Consider the following 20,341-nt stretch of genomic DNA (forward strand, 5'->3'; position numbering starts at 1 on the left):
AAAACCAAACATGGTGGAAGCCAGAGGAGAGTCAACTCCCTGACTACATGACACGTACGAACAGGAAGGTAACTAACCCTTTCCATTAAACAAACCTGATACAAAACACAAAACTCAACATGTGAACTGAGACATTTCACATGTGATGTTGTGATTTCACATGTGAACTTAAAATTCACATTTGGAAATCACATGTGTATCTTAAAATTCACATGTGAAAAAAGACAACATGTTTTTAGCTTTATTGCTAATAACCGAACGCACTACTGCCCGTCCCAACAACTGTGTAATGTGTCCTGCTCAGAGGCACATGAACCATTTTTACTGGCAGAATGCATTTATATTATTTATTCGTTTATTGATATCCTGATAGTGAATTCATTATTTAATAACCCAGAATATGATCTGGGTGTCTTTTGAACACTGGAAATGGTTTATTGGGCTAAATGTTTCAGGGAGAAATGAAATGTTGTAACTCATATCAAACCCGACACTCAGGAATTTTCAGCCTCAGATATGACTGAATGGAAATGACAACAAATTATGTCAAAATGACTAGTTGTTAATATAATTATCTGCAGAAGACCCTAAATGATAAACCTAATGAAATAGTCTGTTTCTCCTTTTTATAGCTACATACATTTTTTTTAATTCTAAAAAATCAACACCTACATGCTGGTCCACGTTCCATTCACACTACCAATGATCCTGTTTTAGGTTAATTTGTCCCTTTATCAAATAAATCAATGCTGCTAAATGAGGCTTGAGATTTTTGAAAAGTATCAAAATGTTAATTCAACACCAAGTACAAAAACAACACACACATCACACCATCTACACACCAAGCAGACAAACAAGTAAATCACGTCCGTCTCTTTTGTCTTGTTTTTGCTTCCTCTGTGTCCTGTAATGGAAAGTCACTCTGAGCTGCTGTTGGACTCTTTCTCCTCCTGTTGCTGACACTTCCCTCCTCCAGAGCTTGCTGGGCTTTTTGGGGGTAATTTTGCTCTTTTCATGGCTGTGTTTCTCTGTTGTGGACATTACAGACTATCTGCTTCCATTCTCACATCTTCTCACTTGTGACCCCCCCCCCCCCCCCCCCCCCCCCCAATCAGCCACTGCCTTAGTTAAACCACATTAGCCACATTAGTTAAATGCCTCTCACGTTAACGTCATGCAGATCAGAACCAGCTACACTCAGTACAGTTACAGACACATCCAGTACCTCGGTTGTCCCATGATGTTCACTACACTGCTGAGTGTTTTTGGTGCATCAGTCAGGATAATAACTAAACTCGTCCGTCTCCGGCGTGGAGAAGACTCACTCTGAACATCTCTCCACTCGTCCCTCAGTCCTCTCCTCTGTCTGCCTTCCTGCTCCAGCAGCTTATTTTACCTGCGCAGGAGTAAACAGGCGAGAGGACCGAATGAGCTGCATTCATGTCCAAATAATGCTCCTAAAACCAGAATAATAGCAGCATATCCCACATGTCTTAATCAGAAAATGCTTTATTTGGAATAAGGCCTAATTCGAAATATCCAAACAGAAAATGCTGTTTACATGACCTGTATAGTGGAATATTAGTGTGCATGTAAACGTCCCCACTCATACAAGTCAAATGAGAGTAAGAGATGTATTACGTCTCCCCAGCGGTGCAGTCAGTGAGTCGCCTTTTCTGGGGATACTAAAGGTTGAGGGTTTGAATCCCCTGGTTGCCAAGTCCTGCTTTCCAACAATGTAGAGATTCATTCATGTTTTCTTCTGAAGGTGCTGTGCTCTAGTTTTTTCCCTCCTTAATGATATGCACCTTTTGGTTTTATTTTAGCTTCATAACAGAACATTGTACTAAGCAGTTGTTTGCTCATTAGTTTGTTATTCACATGAACTAAAATCCACCAGAATGCAGGAAATCAAGTCTTTGTAACTAAAATGTTCCTAGTGGGAACTCTCAGACCTCCACTTAAGCCTGACTGGGACTATATTTCACGCTACAACTGGCCTGAATGATTTTCCCAGTCAGCCGATGTCATTAAACATGAACTGAAACTCTGTTGGACTGTGTGAGCTGAAGAGCAGCTGTGTACATGTTCATATTCAGGATGTAGTTTTTGACCAGTAAAGCAGCAGTATTATAAATGGTACACTTTTTATTCAGTGGCAGACATACAAAAAAAACACATTCTTTATTAAATGATCCATGTAAAAGGTTCTGTAATACAAACTGAAACATAAGAGTGTTCAATTCTACCTGTAATGTCTAATATATCAAGCTGACATGGTGCAAAATAAATATGCATTTAATCAACTTATAACCAAACTATAGTTCATATATTATTGTTCCAGTATTCATATATCAGCTGCAGGACTCTGTGTTGTATGTAAGGATCTGATCCAGGAGCAGCCAGGATGTGAACTCAGACAGGGCAAAACACTGGCAGAAACCCTGGTGCAGCAAACACTGTGAGGAGGAGGAGGAGGATGATGAAGGTGTGGTGTCAGGGCTCATCATGCAGAGCTGTCACTCAGCAGGCTGCTGCGGACTTCCTTCCACTGGAGAACCTGACTGGACAAACTCTCCACCTCCGCTGCCTGAGCCAGCAGCTGGTCGAAAGACGAGTTCTGACAGAGACGGATGAAGAGGTTTAGTTCATATAAAGACAACAGTCAGAGTCAGTGTGAGACAGTAAAGCCCAGTATATACATATGTGTGTGTGTGTGTGTGTGTGTGTGTGTGTGTGTGTGTGTGTGTGTGTGTGTGTGTATTGCTTTTTCTCGTCCTCTCCTGCTTCTTCTTGTGGTCAAAGGTCAACACATGACCGGCTCATCTGTGAAGTGCAGCTCATAATCCAGGGGTCAGTTATTAATGGTTGACATGAAAAAAGGTTTTATACATATGAATCATTCATGTGATCAGACTGATATGTGCAAAATAATTGCTAGTTCTCCACCAATCTCCCCACCTGCACCTCATCTCCTCGTTGGTTTGGTCGGTTTTTAAGTCCTGGTTTTCTGTTCAGTCTTTGTTGGATCATTTGTTCTGTTTAGATGCCTGCCTGCACTCCTGTTCACTGTTCTGTCAGTTCTGCTAGATTTAGCCCCCCTAAAATTATCATCAATAGTTTGTTCTCATTCATTTTCATTAAAGTCGATTGAACTGCGCCATTGCGTCTTCAAATCCACTATGTACCTAAAGCGCCAGGCACTAGGACCTGGGAGAGGCTGCTGCTGCTCTAATCCAGCGTTTCCATTGGCTGTGCTGCTCACTCAGAGCCCACAGTAGAGACTGTAAGAACATTACTGTACAGTGTGTGTCTGTATATATTTGCTACTAATATGTTTTAAATACTTAATTAAACATAGTGTCTGGTTTATATGTTAAATGGAGTCATTGAAGGCACCAGGTAGACATAGTGAACTAATCATTTCATTGCATTGATAACTTATTTCTGCATATGACAATAAAACCTTTGAATCCTTTGAATTACATCGTTTTGACTTTAATGAGACAATTTCTGTCTGTGTTGAAATTATAAGTAAGAAGCCGAAATGTTTCATTATTTAAGAGACTAAAGAGGAAACTGAAAATACAACAAAGCATTTATAGATTCTCCTCTGATAGAAAGTTGATGAGAAATAAAGAAAATAAAACTGCACAAAATTAAAATGATCAGTCTGTCAACAAGATTTAATGGGAATCTGTTTATCTGTACATATGTTCTGATAAAAGGCCATCATGATAATAATGTACTAATACTGTATAGTGCATTATATACTGGGCCTGTATGAAATCTGCACTGGACGTCCTGAACTGATTTTCACTTTCGTTTCTTGACTGATGTTGCAGCAAGAATTTCACCGAGGAGAGAAAAGCAGAAAAGACACAAACTGACATCAATGACTGAAAATTCAACATCATCAGGTGAGTTTCTGTTCAGATCATTTTACTGTTGTATTAATTTATCACAGTTAATCACTAACTGAGCTGCAAAGTTTCCTGTTCACTAACTTTAAACTGATGGACAGACGAGCTTGAAAAAGGTTTACTGTTTTTACTTGAAGTGCAAAGTCAAGAATCGTTTCAGTCAGTGTTCAGTCTGAAAAATCATCTCAAGTCGTTTCTGTGCAACAAAGTTGAAGGTTTCATTAGTTTTTATTTCAGATCGATATTCATTATCATGTCAGCGGTAATTCCGCCATTTTCTAGTCTAAAACAGAATCAGGAGGTTAAAACTCTCATTAAAGTTTCATTTACGGACATTTAGATTGATCACTTTTAAAAGGAAACTAAAGTCTTTCCCGAGTTCAGCTTCATCAGAATTAAAACATGTTTTATATTAAACTCTTTATTTTAGGAACACACACACACACACACACACACACACACACACACACACAGGTCTTTCTACACTTGTCAGGACACTCATTGACATAATTTATTTAATCTAAACTAAAACTGAGTTTTAACCATTTGAACCTTTTGGTCTTTGTTCTTTGAAACAGTGACCAACAAAATGTCTTCACAAAGACAGAAAGACATATATTAGAATATATAAATGAGCTATAAACTACTCTACAGTACATGAAATGGTAACATGTATGTGTAACGCTGTACATGGTCCCAATAAATACATAAATAAATAAATTACATACAGTAAAATATTTACTGGCTAAAGAGTGAAAAACAATTTGTTGCTCTTTATGTTATTTGAATATTCAATACATATTAATATATATTTTGATTTCATTCTCGTGTTTTAAAGAGCAAGAAAATAAAATCCTTCAAACTGTCAAACATCACAGTTTGAATCACTGGTTTGTTTAATTATGACCTCATCTTTCCCAAACTGTATCTTGATGTTTTTATTCTCGTCTCAAGATGATTGTGATGTTGTTACGTTTCTTCAGCAGAACTCCTCAAAGAGAACACAGAGCACAAACTCTGACACCAGTAAGTATCCACATGTTTGTCCTCAGACACACGTCTTCATGTCACCTCAACACTTTAATGAGCTTTATTTCTTCTTCTCTCCCCTCCAGCTGAATCAGTCTCTGATGTTTCCAGCAGAGTAGATTATGGCGACTGAAGGATCTGGTGAGTTCAGTCAGACTTTATTAGTCCCAGTGATGGAAAGTAACTAATTACATTTACTCAAGTACTGTACTGAAGTACAGCTTTGAGGTACTTGTACTTTACTTGAGTATTTCCATGTGATGCTACTTTCTACATTTCAGAGGGAAATATTGTACTTTCTACTCCACTACATTTATTTGACAGCTTTAGTTACTTTTCAGATGAAGATTTGACACAATGGATAATATAACAAGCTTTTAAAATACAACACATTGTTAAAGATGAAACCAGTGGTTTCCAACCTTTTTGTCTTTTGACGTCTTACAAAAAGCAGTGTGTAGTCGGGGTCACATTTCACATGTCTATGAGTTGTTAACAGTTCCACCAAATAGTGATTTTTCCCTCTAAACTTCTCACATGCTTTCATTTCAATAAAAGTTCAAATGATCCAATATTTCAGCAAAAATCAAAGATTAGAGAAAAAGTCCAAAAACTGAAAACAGATTTGTGTATCAGAACTTTGTTTTTTCTTCTTTCCTCTCCCATTAATCATCTCACCACCCCTCAGATTTATCTGCTGACCCTTTGGAGGGGCCCGACCCCTAGGTTGGGAACCACTGGACTAAACTAGCTAACTGTATATAAAGTAGTGTAAACTAGCTCCACCTCCAGCAGCTACAACAGTAACATGCTGCTCTAACACTGATGCTTCACTATTAATAATCTAATGATGTCATATATAATAATATATCAGTCAGAGGGACCAAACCACTACTTTTACTGCAATACTTTAACTACATCAAGCTCATAATACTTATGTACTTTTACTGCAATACTTTAACTACATCAAGCTCATAATACTTATGTACTTTTACTGCAATACTTTAACTACATCAAGCTCATAATACTTATGTACTTTTACTGCAATACTTTAACGCATTGAGGACGGGTTGAGATCCGATCATTCAGACCACATTCGGAGGTGGTCTGGGCCGCATGTGGTCACATTCTATTAGCAGTGTAAACGCAATGCATCCTGGGCCACATTGAGGGACCGGATATTCAGCTGACATCCTCTATTTTCCGGCAGACTAGGCAGGGAACTGCATCGCTGCCTCCGGGTCCAAAACTGTTCAACTTGTCTGAGAACAGGATAAACAAATTAATTTGTTTTTCATGTGAATTAAAAATGTAATCCACCTCCCGTTTTTTCCTGTTTTTCCCGTTCCTCTGTTTCCCTCTTCAAATCAACAATTGTCTGTCTAAAAAAAGTATTTCAGAAGCTAAACGTAGCTGGATAGTTTCTTCTTTCCTGTCAAGATGACAACGACAGTTTTTAGTTTTGCTGCTCGACATAATGAGCTCAGGATCCATCAGGAGGACGCTGCTTTACTCCAAACTTACTCCAAATTTATATAATCAGTGAAGTTATGCTGCTGTGTCTTGTGCGTAAATGCGCACAGCTTCTGTCAATGGAGAGACGCAGCTGCAGGGAGATCACTGCATATAACTCTCTCTCTCACACAGAACGCTGGTTAATAACTAGGGAATTTGTTCTTTACAAACAGAAATGATGTACATGTTTATTTGCATATAGAGCGGGGAAGTGAGATCGGATCACAAGTGGTCACTCAGGACGCACGTGGAGACTCATGTTAATGCCAGGTGTGAACAGGACCGTTGACTCTGAGTTACTCAGTAGTGACAAAGTCTGTAAACTCAGAGTTGTTGATGTTTGACTCTTAAACCAAATCTAACAGCAACAACCCTGGAAAACCTGATATAAATATATATAAAGATATAAATATAAATATATCTTATTATCGCGACTATCAGACGACTCTGATTATAAGATGACTTCACATCTGTCCAACAGCTGTTTCTGGAAAAAGACTTTTACAAGATAAAACACACTTTCACACTCATCATGATGGGAAAAGTTCACTGAGATACTATTAATCCAGGAGAAGAGAATCCTCTTTCTTAAAGCATTTTCTCCTGTAAAAGTAAAAAACTTTCATTAAAGCAGAATGTAAATCTGACATTTATGTTTCAGTCTCAGACTCACACTCTCTCCTGTCAGCCTCTTAGTAGAGGTCAAAGTTGGCAGTTAGCATTTTTTAGCCTGTTTGAGCTCCTCATCATCTGTGACAGCAGTAATTCTTGGCTGTTTGACAGATTATTCAGTCTGTGGTCTGTTTCTGCAGTAAAGACACTGACAAACACTTTTGACTCATTTTCATCATTAATTAACTTCCTCCGTGGCAGAAAAACTCGTTACATGAACCTTCAGAAACTCCTGCAGATTAAACTGAGCTAACCAAACACTTTGAGTGCTGACTGACTCTCACTAGCTTAGCAACATAAAGGAAACAAACTACCCATAATGCAACACTCTGTAGCAGCTGGTGGTACAGCGGTACTCTCTCTCTACTCTCTGATCTTGTGAACATGTAATTGTCTCGTCCTTGAATATAAGACAACTCCACTTCTTCAAAAGTAATTTCCAGAATAAAATAGTGTTTGAACTGATCAGGAATCAGATAAATGCTACAACAACTCATTAAGCTTTTTGTAAAACCATATTATCTTCTATAATCATTGAAATCTGTGGAGCTGCTTTTCTCTCACAGGAGACACCCTGTAAGATGACATTCAGACAGATCTCTTATCTGATGCCAAATTTAAGATCCAAGCCAAACCTACTAAGACCTGAAGCTGTATTTTTGCTTTATTACATTCATTACTGACGCTTAGTTCAGTCTAACACAACAACACATCAACTACAGTGTTGTCTTTCTCCTTCTGATCATTGTTTATCTGTTGCAACACATGACACTCATGGACTGAGGTGATTGTCACAGTCAGAGAGATGAAGAGAGACATTTCTTAATAATTAACCTTTGAAAATAACCAAACTGGAACCTGAACTAAACTTAAAGGTTTACACAACAACACAGCCTGAACCTGGAGACTCAAACTTTATCTGAACCCGACAGGTTTTGGGTTGGTGAGCAGACCTCAACCATCACTGTTTACTGTTTAGCCATGAGCCTGTACAGTACATTATGTGTGTGTCTTTACACCTTTTGATAGATAGATGTCTTTTTTTTTGTTTGTTTATTTGTTTTTATGTATTCTCTTCTATTGGTCTGCGTCCACATCATGTGACTGTCAAGTTTCTGTCTGCTCAAACAAACATGATGGCTGCCATTCCTTTATAGTCAGGGGAAATGCAATATTTTAAGATTTAAGATTTCAACATTAAAATGTGTTTTGAAACATTTCTAGTGAGAAATGTGTAATTTATCTTCATAATATTCATCCAGTGAATGTATATGATATTTAGTTTTTCACTGCAGGTTTTCTATCGTTGCTATGGTGGTTGCTATGGACACTGCTATACTTGTGTGTTTTTTGAATCATTGTCTTTGCATTGTGTAGTTATCAGAGCTGTTATCTTATTTGTGTTATTTTATGTAACTGTAGATGATGGTATTTCAATCAAAAAGTAGATTTTAGAGTCTCGGGCATGAAATGAATCTGATGCTTTATGATTGGCTGACCGGAGAATCAGCTGCTCAAGGCGTTTTCCTCACTGTCACCTTGTAAAGGTTTTCTTTTAATGATATCTGTAACATTTATCAGCACAAAAGTGTCCTTCATACCTCAACAGTACGATAGTTTAATGTTGAGGTCATCAGTCTTAATTATTTCTCCTTGAATTCTGAGAAATAAAGTTTTTTTGTCAGGTTTTGATATCATGTTTAATGTTACTCTTGTCATCTTCATATATTTCATACACTTCATTTCTTTGTCCACAGCACAGTCCATAATTCCTTTGTACAGTCAATATTTCATTTCAAGTTTTATATCTCATTTCAAAACTATTACTATTCCATTCTGTAAATAGATTTTAAAGTTTCAATTTAATTTGAATAATACTTTGTTTTTATTATTATTACCTTTTGCATATTTTTATTCTTCTGTGCTGCATGTTTTTGGGAGCAAACACTAAGACGCATTCTTTGTATGTTTGCATTGGCTAATAAAACAGATTCTGATTGAATGAGCTGCTGTATGTCATGCTGACATAAAATCCCAAAACCAGGAATCATAAAGATACAGAAAATCTCCAGAGTTGTATGAATAGTAATCTATACATGAGAACAGTTTGGTCTTTTCAGCCCTAACCCACGCCTGTAGTCATGTACTAGATTGTCAGCAGTATTATAATCTCTGAAGGTGACTCACTATTTCCACTAAGAAGAAAAAACAAACAAACAAAAAGCTTCATTTTATATCTTATATATCTAATAACTGACAAACTAAACATCATATACATTCACTGAATGAAGATGATCAGAATATAATAACATGGACAGAAGGAAGGCAGATGCTAAAATAGACAAAAATAGTCAACTTGGGTTTGAGTTTGAGTTTTTCGGGGGATGTGTTATCAGGGTACCAGGGTTCCTCCTCAGCACTGCAGGAGTGAGCAGCAGAGGAGCTACTGTACCTGTCGTCTCCCTGCTGTTGTAACTCTCTCTGCCTCCACTTTGTTATTTTCACTATTTTCTGGTTCCTTTGACAAGCTCGTTTTATGTTGAAAGAATGTGTTTTCATCACACACCCCTGCTGAGTCGGCTTCACGAGGGGGCACCAGGGGGCAGTGCCCCCCCACTTCATTCACTGTGCCCCCTCACTTGTATAAAAGCATATGTTTTTCAGTGTAATTGTAGCGATGACTTAAATCCATTATAAATGACTGAAAATCTAAAATTCATTGTAAATATTTAACCTTATAACGCTGTGGCCTAACACTGTACGTTTTTACATTTTACAAACCTAACGAGGAAGCTGAGAGATGAATGGAAGGACCTCCAGTCACAGACTACAGCTGTTCTAATGAGAATTTATTTGATATTTAATGTTATTTAGGCCTACACAGGCTTATGTTAAAGTTCACTTGTTATCCTGTTCATACTGGCCACTGACTGGCGTAATTATTTGGTATATGCAAATCTAAAATGTTCTTTTTATTCAACATTCATTTGCTGTAACCTCGTTATGTGTTATTATTCTGTGTGTTTTCAGTCAAACATTTTGGTAAAACGTGCTTGTCCATGCCTTTATTTCTCATTGTGTTTTTTGTTAGATTATCAGGAAAGTGAAGAGAATGCACTATTTTTGTGATTTGGTTTAACTTTCACTATGAACAGCTATGTTGACACTTGCCAGTAATTTGGTGCCCTGTCGCTGTAAGCCTCTTGCCCCCCCTGGATATTTGTACTAGCTCCGACACTCTGGACAACTGCAGTCACTGAAATATTATCATGCACTAGATATAACAGCATATTAAATTAAGTCAGTGCAGCAAAGGCAGAGACAAACACACCTGTACATTTGATAAAATATCAAAGGTTGTAGTACGTATCCATATATGTAAACACATGTATACATCAATAAGAACATATGAACATACAGTATACAGACCTATTTATATATATATACACATCCATCTATAATTGATGACTTTGGTTCATTGGTTCTACAGGATCTCCTGGTCAGATTTCTTGGCACAAGAAATACATCACAGTGATATACGTGTGTTTTCAAGTGACTTAACACCACAGAGATGTGACTTGTTTACTTCCTTTGTCCAGATCTACCTCTCAGATTTGTCTGTAAGGCTGTTTTGTCATCATGGTTGAGTACCTGCTGTGTTCTAGTGGCTGAATTTGACTCACCTGTTGTCACCAACTCTGAACTGTGATGTGTTTTATCTCCTTGTTGTTTTACAGTCTCTGCACTGAGGATTGTGCTGATAGGGAGGACTGGCTGTGGAAAGAGCTCTTCAGGAAACACCATTCTGGGAAGAAAAGAGTTTAAAGCTGGACCAGGCCCAGCATCAGTCACCAGACTCTGTCAGAAAGCACAGAGTGAAGTAGACGGTCGTCCTGTCGTTGTGGTCGACACTCCTGGTCTGCTTCACACAAACTTGTCCCATGAAGAGGTTAATGAGGAGATGTTGAAATGCATCAGTCTTCTGGCTCCAGGACCACACGTCTTCCTGTTGGTGTTACAGATTGACAGCATCACACGAGAACAGAAGGAGACATTAAAACTCATCAAGGAAGGTTTTGGGAAGAATTCAGAAAAATTCACCATCATTCTTTTAACTAGAGGAGACACATTGAAGGATGACAACCAGTCCATTGAAGATTACGTTAAAGTATGTCATGAGTCCTTAAAGAAGCTGATTGCTGACTGTGGAGGAAGATACCATGTGTTTAATAACTTTGATAAACAAAACCGCACACAAGTCAGTGAACTGATAAACAAGATTGACTCCATGGTGAAGAAAAATGGCGGCAGCTGCTACACCAATGAGATGCTGCAAGAGGCCGACGCAGCAATAAAGAAGGAAGTGGAGAAGATCCTGAAGGAGAAGGAAGAAGAGATGAAGAGAGAGAGGGAGGAGTTTGAAAGAATACATGAAGAGAGACGACAGGAAGAACAGAGAAGATTAAAAAAGCTCCAAGAAGAATATGAGGAAGAAAGAGAAGAATATGAAAAGAAAAGAAAAGAAGAAGATCGAATCAGAAGAGAACAAGAGGAGAAAGAGAGAAAAGAATTAGAGGAGAAATATGAGAAAAAACTGGATGAAACGAAGATGAAATATGAAGAGGAGGCCAGAAAACAAGCTGAAGAGTTAACTGAAAAATACACAAAGGACTCGGAAGCTCTGACAGTAAAACACATGAAGGAAACAAAGGACATGAAGCAAAAACATGAGAGACAAATCCAAGAAGCAGAGGAGAGACACAGCAAAGAGTGTGAACAGTTAGCTGATCGCTCAAAACACAAAGAACAACGTCTGAAAGAAGAAATGGAGGACTTAAGGAAAAAGCTTGAGCAAGAAATGAATGAACTGAAAGAGAGATCAGAGAGTCTCAGGATTGTGCTGCTGGGAAACACTGGCAGTGGAAAGAGCTCTTCAGGAAACACCATTCTGGGAAGAAAAGAGTTTAAAGCTGAATCAGGCCCAATATCAGTCACCAAACAGTGTCTGAAAGCAAAGAGTGAAGTAGACGGTCGTCCTGTCATTGTGGTCGACACTCCTGGTCTGTTTGACTCCACTTTGTCCCATGAAGAGGTTAATGAGGAGATGGTGAAATGCATCAGTCTTCTGGCTCCAGGACCACATGTCTTCCTGTTGGTGTTACAGATTGGCAGATTCACACAAAAAGAGAAGGAGACATTAAAACTCATCAAGAAAGTCTTTGGGAAGACTTCAGAAAAATTCACCATCATTCTTTTAACTGGAGGAGACAAACTAAAGCGTGAGAAGAAGTCCATTGAAGATTACATAGAGAAGAAATGTGATGATTCCTTTAAGAAGCTGATTGATGACTGTGGAGGAAGATACCATGTGTTTAATAACTGTGATGAAGGAAACCACACACAAGTCAGTGAACTGATAAAGAAGATTGACTCCATGGTGAAGAAAAATAGAGCAGACTGCTACACCAATGAGATACTGCAAGAGGCCGAGGCAGCAATAAAGAAGGAAGTGGAGATGAAGAGAGAGAGGGAGGAGTTTGAAAGAAAACATGAAGAAGAAATGGAGGCAATGAAAAGACGAATAGAAAAACACAGAACAGAAATTGAACAGGAGAGAAAACTGAGAGAGAAACAACTTCAGGAGAAGGAGGAAAAGATTCAGAGAGAGCGTGAAGAGAGAAAGAAAGAACAGGAAAAGAGAGAAGAAGAAGACAAGAAGAGGAAAAACCAGGAAGAAATTCAAAGACAAGAGTGGGATCAAAAACTAGCTACTTTGGAGGAAAAGATCAAGTTAGAGTTAGAAGAAAAAGAAAAAATTAATAAAGAGCTGATGCAGAACAAAGAAGAGATGAGAGAAGAACGAGAGGCCTGGGAGAAGAAACAAAAAGAAATGTGGGAGAAACGATATCGAGAAGATGAAGAGAGACGACAGGAAGAACAGAGAAGATTAAAAAAACTACAAGAAGAATATGAGGAAGAAAGAGAAAAATATGAAAAGAAAAGAAAAGAAGAAGATCGAATCAGAAGAGAACAGCACCGAGCAGAAATTGAACAGGAGAGAAAACTGAGAGACAAACAACTTCAGGAGAAGGAGGAAAAGATTCAGAAAGAACGTGAAGAGAGAAAGAAAGAACAGGAAAATAGAGAAGAAGAAGACAAGAAGAGGAAAAACCAGGAAGAAATTCAAAGACAGGAGTGGGAACAAAAACTTGCTGCTTTGGAGGAAAAAATAAAGTTAGAGTTAAAAGAAAAAGAAAAAATTAATAAAAAGCTGATGCAGAACAGAGAAGAGATGAGAGAAGAACGAGAGGCCTGGGAGAAGAAACAAAAAGAAATGTGGGAGAAACAATATCGAGAAGATGAAGAGAGACAAAAGAGGGAACAGAGAAGATTAAAAAAGCTCCAAGAAGAATATGAGGAAGAAAGAGAAAAATATGGAAAGAAAAGAAAAGAAGAAGATCAAATCAGAAGAGAACAAGAGGAGAAAGAGAGAAAAGAATTAGAGGAGAACTATGAGAAAAAACTGGAGAATGTGAAGAAGAGGTATGAAGATGAAGTCAGAGAGAAAACTGAAGAGTTCAATGAACTCAAAGAGAAACAGATGACGGAACTTACAGCTCAGATACAAGAATATGAGAAACAACTGACAGACAAATATCAGCAGTTTGACCTTTTAAAGGCACTAAAAGCCAATAATGAAAAACAAATGAAAGAAAAACATCAAGGTGAAATCTATAACATATTTAAATGTTTGAACAAAAAGAGTGAAAACCTGAACAAAATCAACATCTTATTGAACAAACAAGAACAGGAAATAAATGAAGTGAAAAATAAGGGTGAAAAGGAAAATCTGCAGAAAACACATGAAAAACAAGTAAATGACTTGATAGAAGAACTTCTGAAGGAAGACGACACATCAGACTGTTGCATTTCATGAGTCGACTGGTTTCATGTAAACGTCACAACAGCAGAGAAGTTTCAGCTGTTTCCTTTTTCTATAATCATTCAGTTTCAATAACTTAAAGGTTTGTAATATTTAGTGTTGGACTACACTGTAATGAACCACGACCACAGAAATGACTTCTGATTATATATCAGCTCCTGTCAGCAGTTTCTCTGTTGTTCTAAATCAGCAGCTTATAGCAACGTGTTGGAAGTACTCAAGGTACATTAAACTGCAGGTAACCATGGCAACAACAATGCTGCGTTTAGGACAAGATAACAAGCAAGTCTTCTGAATTTTAGTCAAATATGTATAAAGATAAACTTTATCCTTTACTTGGACTCATCTATCATCATTTTAATCATTAAAAAACTTGTTGACTGTATATATTTTGTTATTAGTTGTTTAATGTGTAACATTCAGGATCTTCTGTTTCAGTTTGTAAAGTTTGGTCTAATCAGCAGTAGATGGTAGAGATTTGGTTTGTTTGTTGAGTATTTTAAGAAAAGAAGGAACAATGAGCTGCAGTTTCAGAAGAAGCTATTTTGCTGCTTTCTCTGATGATGTAGGAAGTTTACCCTCATTTGCTCTGTATCAGCTGTAGTTTAAAGTGAGAATTTAGGGGCCAGTAGCTGCGTTTAGGGACAAATGACAACCAAACTTTTATTGTCTTCTGATTTTTAGTCCAATATGTCAGAGTTAGACTAAAAGATAAACTTTATCCTTTACTTGGACTCATTAAGTGATAAAATGTTGATTTCAGTTTTGTCTGTCTGGTGATAAATCAGGTTTGTAATCATTAAAAAACTTGTTGATTGTATATATTTTGTTATTAATTGTTTAATTGTGTGTAAAGTTTGGTCTAATCAGCAGTAGATGGTAGAGATTTGGTTTGTTAAGTTCAGTATTTTAAGATAAGAAGGAACAATGAGCTGCAGTTTCAGACTAAACCTTTTCAATCTGCAGACGATCTTTATGCTGTGTTGATTTTTTTCCTTTCGTGCTGGTTTGTTAGAAATTTTGTTATTTTTGTTTTCTTTTGAATATGAAGAACATGATGTTTGTATATCAGTGAAATTAAATGTTTACATTATTAAAACTTTTTTTTCTCTGCAGCATCTAATTCATTCATTCATTCAATTGAAATATTCATTCAAATATTGAACAAGCATGAATATCATTTAAACTGCTCATCAGATAAATGAACACAGATGTTTTATAACTTAGTACATCGATTTAAGACATAATTGATATAAACTCAGATCAACTTGTCTGTATTTGGTCTTTGGTGTCTTTGTTAATTATTGCAGAAAGATGAATAAAGTTTTAGCATCTGCAACACATTATATTGTTCAGTTAAAACAGGGAACTTTATGTAAAGAAAACACTTAAAACACACATTTGTGGTGTGAACCTCAGGTGGAAATATCATTCCTACAATAACGGTTCAGCTCAGGACTAAATGACTGATGCTGACCAGCCACATTTGGTCTGAATCATTTTATACCAACTGACATTTTCACACAGACCAGATAAATAATGTCTTTGAGTAAATATCATAAATGTCTTTGACTCAGAGCTGCTGAGGTTTACTGCTGTCCACTGACCTGCTGATGCAGTTTTCCTGAGTTTTTATATAGTTTGTTCTCACAGTTTATATATATATATATATATATATATTCAAAGACTGTAAAGGATGAGTTCAGAATGTTTTCAGTGTGTTAAAACAGCGGTCAGGTGTCCATATGAACAGTGAAAGAGGTTTTCCTCGCTGTAATCATTCCTCCTGTTCATACTGGATATTAAAAGATCCTTCAAATGTGCTTTCAATGTAAGTGTTGGAGGCCAAAATCCACAGTGTGAATTTTTACTTTTTCACTTTTCTACATATTGCTTGTTGAACAGGTGGTTTGATAAAGTACTTATTGACTTTTTACTTGTGAAGGTTTTGTTGTCGTCGACTCAAGTAAAACGTTATGGTCACAACCTGGCTCAAGGTTGGACAAAGGAGGGGAGACCACACATAACCTGTACCTAAAAAATAGATTTATCATACATAACTAAGAGATAAATGAAACTATACACAACCAAAACCAAACATGGTGGAAGCCAGAGGAGAGAGGGCAAGTGACTGACTGCCACCAACTTCGTCTCACGATACCAGACAGCGGAAATTTCCGATACCGAAGTCTGGAGTGTCGAAGTCAACCCCCTGACTACATGACACGTACGAACAGGAAGGTAACTAACCCTTTCCATTACACAAACCTGATACAAAACACAAAACTCAACATGTGAACTGAGACATTTCACATGTGATGTTGTGATTTCACATGTGACCTTAAAATTCACATTTGGAAATCACGTGTATCTTAAAATTCACATGTGAAAAAAGACAACATGTTTTTAGCTTTACATATGAATACAAACTTTACATGTGAAAAGGATAGTGTCACATGTAAAGTGAAACATTTCACATGTGAACCTTAGTTTCACATTTGGAAATCACATGTGTATCTTAAAATTCACATGTGAAAAAAGACAACATGTTTTTAGCTTTACACGTGAATACAAACTTTACATGTGAAAAAGATAATGTCATGTGTGAAGTGAAACATTTCACATGATGTTGTGGTTTCACACATGAACCTAAGTTTCACATTTGGAAATCACATGTGTATCTTAAATTCACATGTAAAAAAAAGTTTTTAGTTGTATATGTGAATGCAAACTTAACATGTAAAAGGGATAAAGTCATGCGTGAAATTAAACATTCACATGTGATGTTGTGATTTCACATGTGATAAAAGACATGTTTTGAATACAAACTTTTAAATGTGAAAATCAACATTTCCTATGTGAACTGACACATCTCACAGATTGATTTCACATGTAAACTCAAGAGCTTTTCCTTCCATATAAACTGAGACATTTCTCATGTGACATGATTTAGCATGCTATAAAAGACATGTTTCAAGTTTCAAGAGGAATTTAGATTTTTGGATTGAAAAGTTACTCTTTGTAAAAATGTTCTCCTCCTGGACATTTTGCAACCGCCACCTAAGTGTATTGAGTGTATTGATAAAAGTGTTGAGCCACGGAGCTCGCGCTTCCCGCCCATACACTCTTGGTTCCCTATGCTGCCTTCGGAACCTCACGGAAATATTACAATTATCGAGTGTAATACATAAATGATCATAAACGTGAACAACAACCGTCTCAAAAACGAATATATTACTATAATGTGTGAGATGTCGAATTTATAGGCTGTAAATAACCCATGTCTGTTTCTGATGTTCACTAAGGAGCAATAGGGTAGGTTTATTTTGTAATACCGTTTATATATTCCGTAGTTTATTATTTGATCAATTACATGTCTGACCTATTTTTTCATTTCATTAATTCATTTAATTTAATCCGTATTAAATTAGTAAAATCTGCACCAAAAAATTACTTTACATGTCTATTATCCCCTGTAAGTAAACGTGAGACTTTTGATGAAGACGAATCTTGGATGGTGCACTTGAATGCATCGTCATCTTTGACAGTTGGAAGCAGATTAGCGTTCCAGACGGAGACAGAGAAATGGATCGGGATGCGGTGATTTATCGGTTCGACGACGACCAAATTAGTATATTTAAAGAAAAATGTGTATCAAAGAAGAAAATGCTGAATGACCCTGACATGATCGGGCTGGTGGAGCACAGTACCGCCAGTAAGCTGACAAGGGGAGGATGGCAAAAATACCCAGCAACAGTAGGTTACTGGCAGTGAGTGGTGAGTAACGTTAACTGTTCATTTAAAACTAGCTTAACGCTAACGTTACTTTGATGCCATACCAGCTAGCTAGTTAGATGCTAATAGTTGTAACGTTAAATCGTATGCTTTCATAAGTACATAAATTAGTTTTTGGGGTTTTTTTTCGCCACGTTTAATTACTTGTTCGGTGAAATCATTCGTATCATAGCTTCATCTGTGAATTTAGCACGGAGTAACGTTAACGAACGACGGTGTCGACGTAACTTAACGTTAAGTAACTTAACGTTACTCCGTGATTCCCACAACGTTATCATTAACGTACAGATTCTAAGTACCATTGAAGAACCTTAGAAGTAAAAATCAAAAGGGATTTTTTAACTTAACCTACCTGTTATCCAGCAGTAGAAATTATTTCTTCCACTTCAGTATACTCTCTCTCTCTCTCTCTCTCTCTCTCTCTCTCTCTCTCTCTCTCTCTCTCTCTCTCTCTCTCTCTCTCCTCTTTCTTTTGAGTAGCTATATAAATATAATAACGTCTCAACCCAACCGGTCGGGGCAGATGGCGTCCACCTAGAGTCCGGTTCTGCTTGAGGTTTCTTCCCGTTAAAGGTGAGTTTTTCCTTGCTGCTGTATGTAGTTATAGTTTTTAAGTGCATGATCGCAAACATGATCATTTACGACGTGAGATACAGTTGAGTTATGATTGAAATAGGGTCGGATTGATAAAAATCATATAAATGGTTTTAATAAAATATTTTTGTTTTCTTTTTTTTTCTATTGTCATTATACTAAATAACTAAGCTCACAGTGTCTGCCTATGGCTGCAGATTTGTGGTGATGTGTGTCACCCAGTGGTGCAGTCAGTGAGTCGCCTTTTCTGGGGATACAAAGGTTGAGGGTTTAAATCCCCAGGTTGAGATTCATTCATGTTTTCTTCTGAAGGTGCTGTGCTCTAGTTTTTTCCCTCCTTAATGATATGCACCTTTTGGTTTTATTTGAGCTTCATAACAGAACATTGTACTAAACAGTTGTTGGCTCATTAGTTTGTTATTCACATGAACTAAAATCCACCAGAATGCAGGAAATCAAGTCTTTGTAACTAAAATGTTCCTAGTGGGAACCCTCAGACCTCCACTTAAGCCTGACTGGGACTATATTTCACGTTACAACTGGCCTGAATGATTTTCCCAGTCAGCCAATGTCATTAAACATGATTTGAGCCTATTACCTGATTTAACCATCAAATAATGCTTTAAATACTTTAATAAACCCAAACAGATCTACACACGCAGCTGAACGGTGTTTTCATTTAATTTGTAGGTGAAAAAAGTTTAAAATAGCAACAATATTAATGGTTAAGTTAAAGGAACATTAGGTCATACTGTACATACACAATATAACCACGAAATCTCATCTTAAAATTTATGATGGCATCAATATTAACCGTGCTGCACGCTTGCTGTTAGCCATCAGATATGATCAGAAACATTTTCAGGATATGTTGACAATTAATCGCACTTGGTGTATCTGAACTGTTACTAACAGTTTTACATCTCTTTAATGGATTTTACATCAACTTTTCATGTTACTGGGTTTCAAAGGCTGAATTTAGCTAACGTTAACACAAAACAACAGCAATTCTAGCTAACGTTAGCACAAAACAACAGCTAGGAAAACTCACCAACTACCAACTGTTGTTCTCTGTAGAAATGATTGAGTGCAGTTGTTGTGAGTTACATAACATTATACGGTGTATATTTTTAATAATGTTACTCACTGCTCTCTCACTAACTCTCAGGTTGCAGATGTTGATGTTAAAGGCCTTTACACACCAGGCTTTTTATTCATACATAACGTGAATATTATGAGGTGAAAAAACAGTTTTCACACAGCGAGTAAAAGCATCAACCAATCAAAGTGTAATCTACACACACAGCTGTTTATTGTGAAGGCTAACGTGGGATGTTGACGTGAGATAAATATTCTGCTGGATGTGTTTTTAACTACGGTGGGCAAGAAATAAAGCCAATGAATCAATATTGATTCAAATATCATATTCATCATCATGTATTTATAAACTGTGGATTTCTTCCCGTGGAGCCGACATGTCAGTCAGTCTGGTGAGGGCAGTTTGGTCGGCTGCTTGAGCAGAATGAGTCGTCACAAAGTCGTGTTTCTGACGCAAATTTGTATCATTGCCGTTGTGAATAGTTTTAATGTGAAATATTCTCAGGCAAGTATTTTGCATTTTCGTGACATTTATTAAAAAAGAAACAAAAGAGCATTCTGAGAGGACGTAAAGTTGAACAAAAAAGACGTTTATTTACATTTATTAATTACAATGTTTATATTAGTGTTCTCCTCTGACTCACTCTCCTCCCCTCTACCAGCCACAGGTCCACAGTCTTACTGCCATTCTTTAACTACATCAAGCTCATAATACTTATGTACTTTTGCTGTAGTAGGATTTTTCATGCAGGACTTTTACTTGTAATGGAGT

The 20,341-nt window shown here is 37.1% G+C and overlaps 1 protein-coding gene across 1 annotated transcript in view; it reads left to right on the plus strand.

The window, feature by feature from the left end:
• The first annotated feature begins 3,815 nt into the window (after positions 1-3,815).
• The window catches only part of LOC122970098 (trichohyalin-like), a 46,221-nt gene continuing 29,695 nt past the window's right edge, over positions 3,816-20,341 (plus strand). Inside the window, exons 1-3 of the mRNA XM_044336207.1 lie at positions 3,816-3,920; positions 4,907-4,949; positions 5,039-5,093. Coding sequence (XP_044192142.1) covers positions 5,075-5,093 — 19 coding nt within the window. The 5' untranslated portion in view covers positions 3,816-3,920; positions 4,907-4,949; positions 5,039-5,074. The remainder of the gene's footprint in view (positions 3,921-4,906; positions 4,950-5,038; positions 5,094-20,341) is intronic.

The sequence above is a fragment of the Thunnus albacares genome, chromosome 2 (assembly GCF_914725855.1).
Source record: "Thunnus albacares chromosome 2, fThuAlb1.1, whole genome shotgun sequence".
In the NCBI taxonomy this organism is placed as follows: Eukaryota; Metazoa; Chordata; class Actinopteri; order Scombriformes; family Scombridae; genus Thunnus; species Thunnus albacares.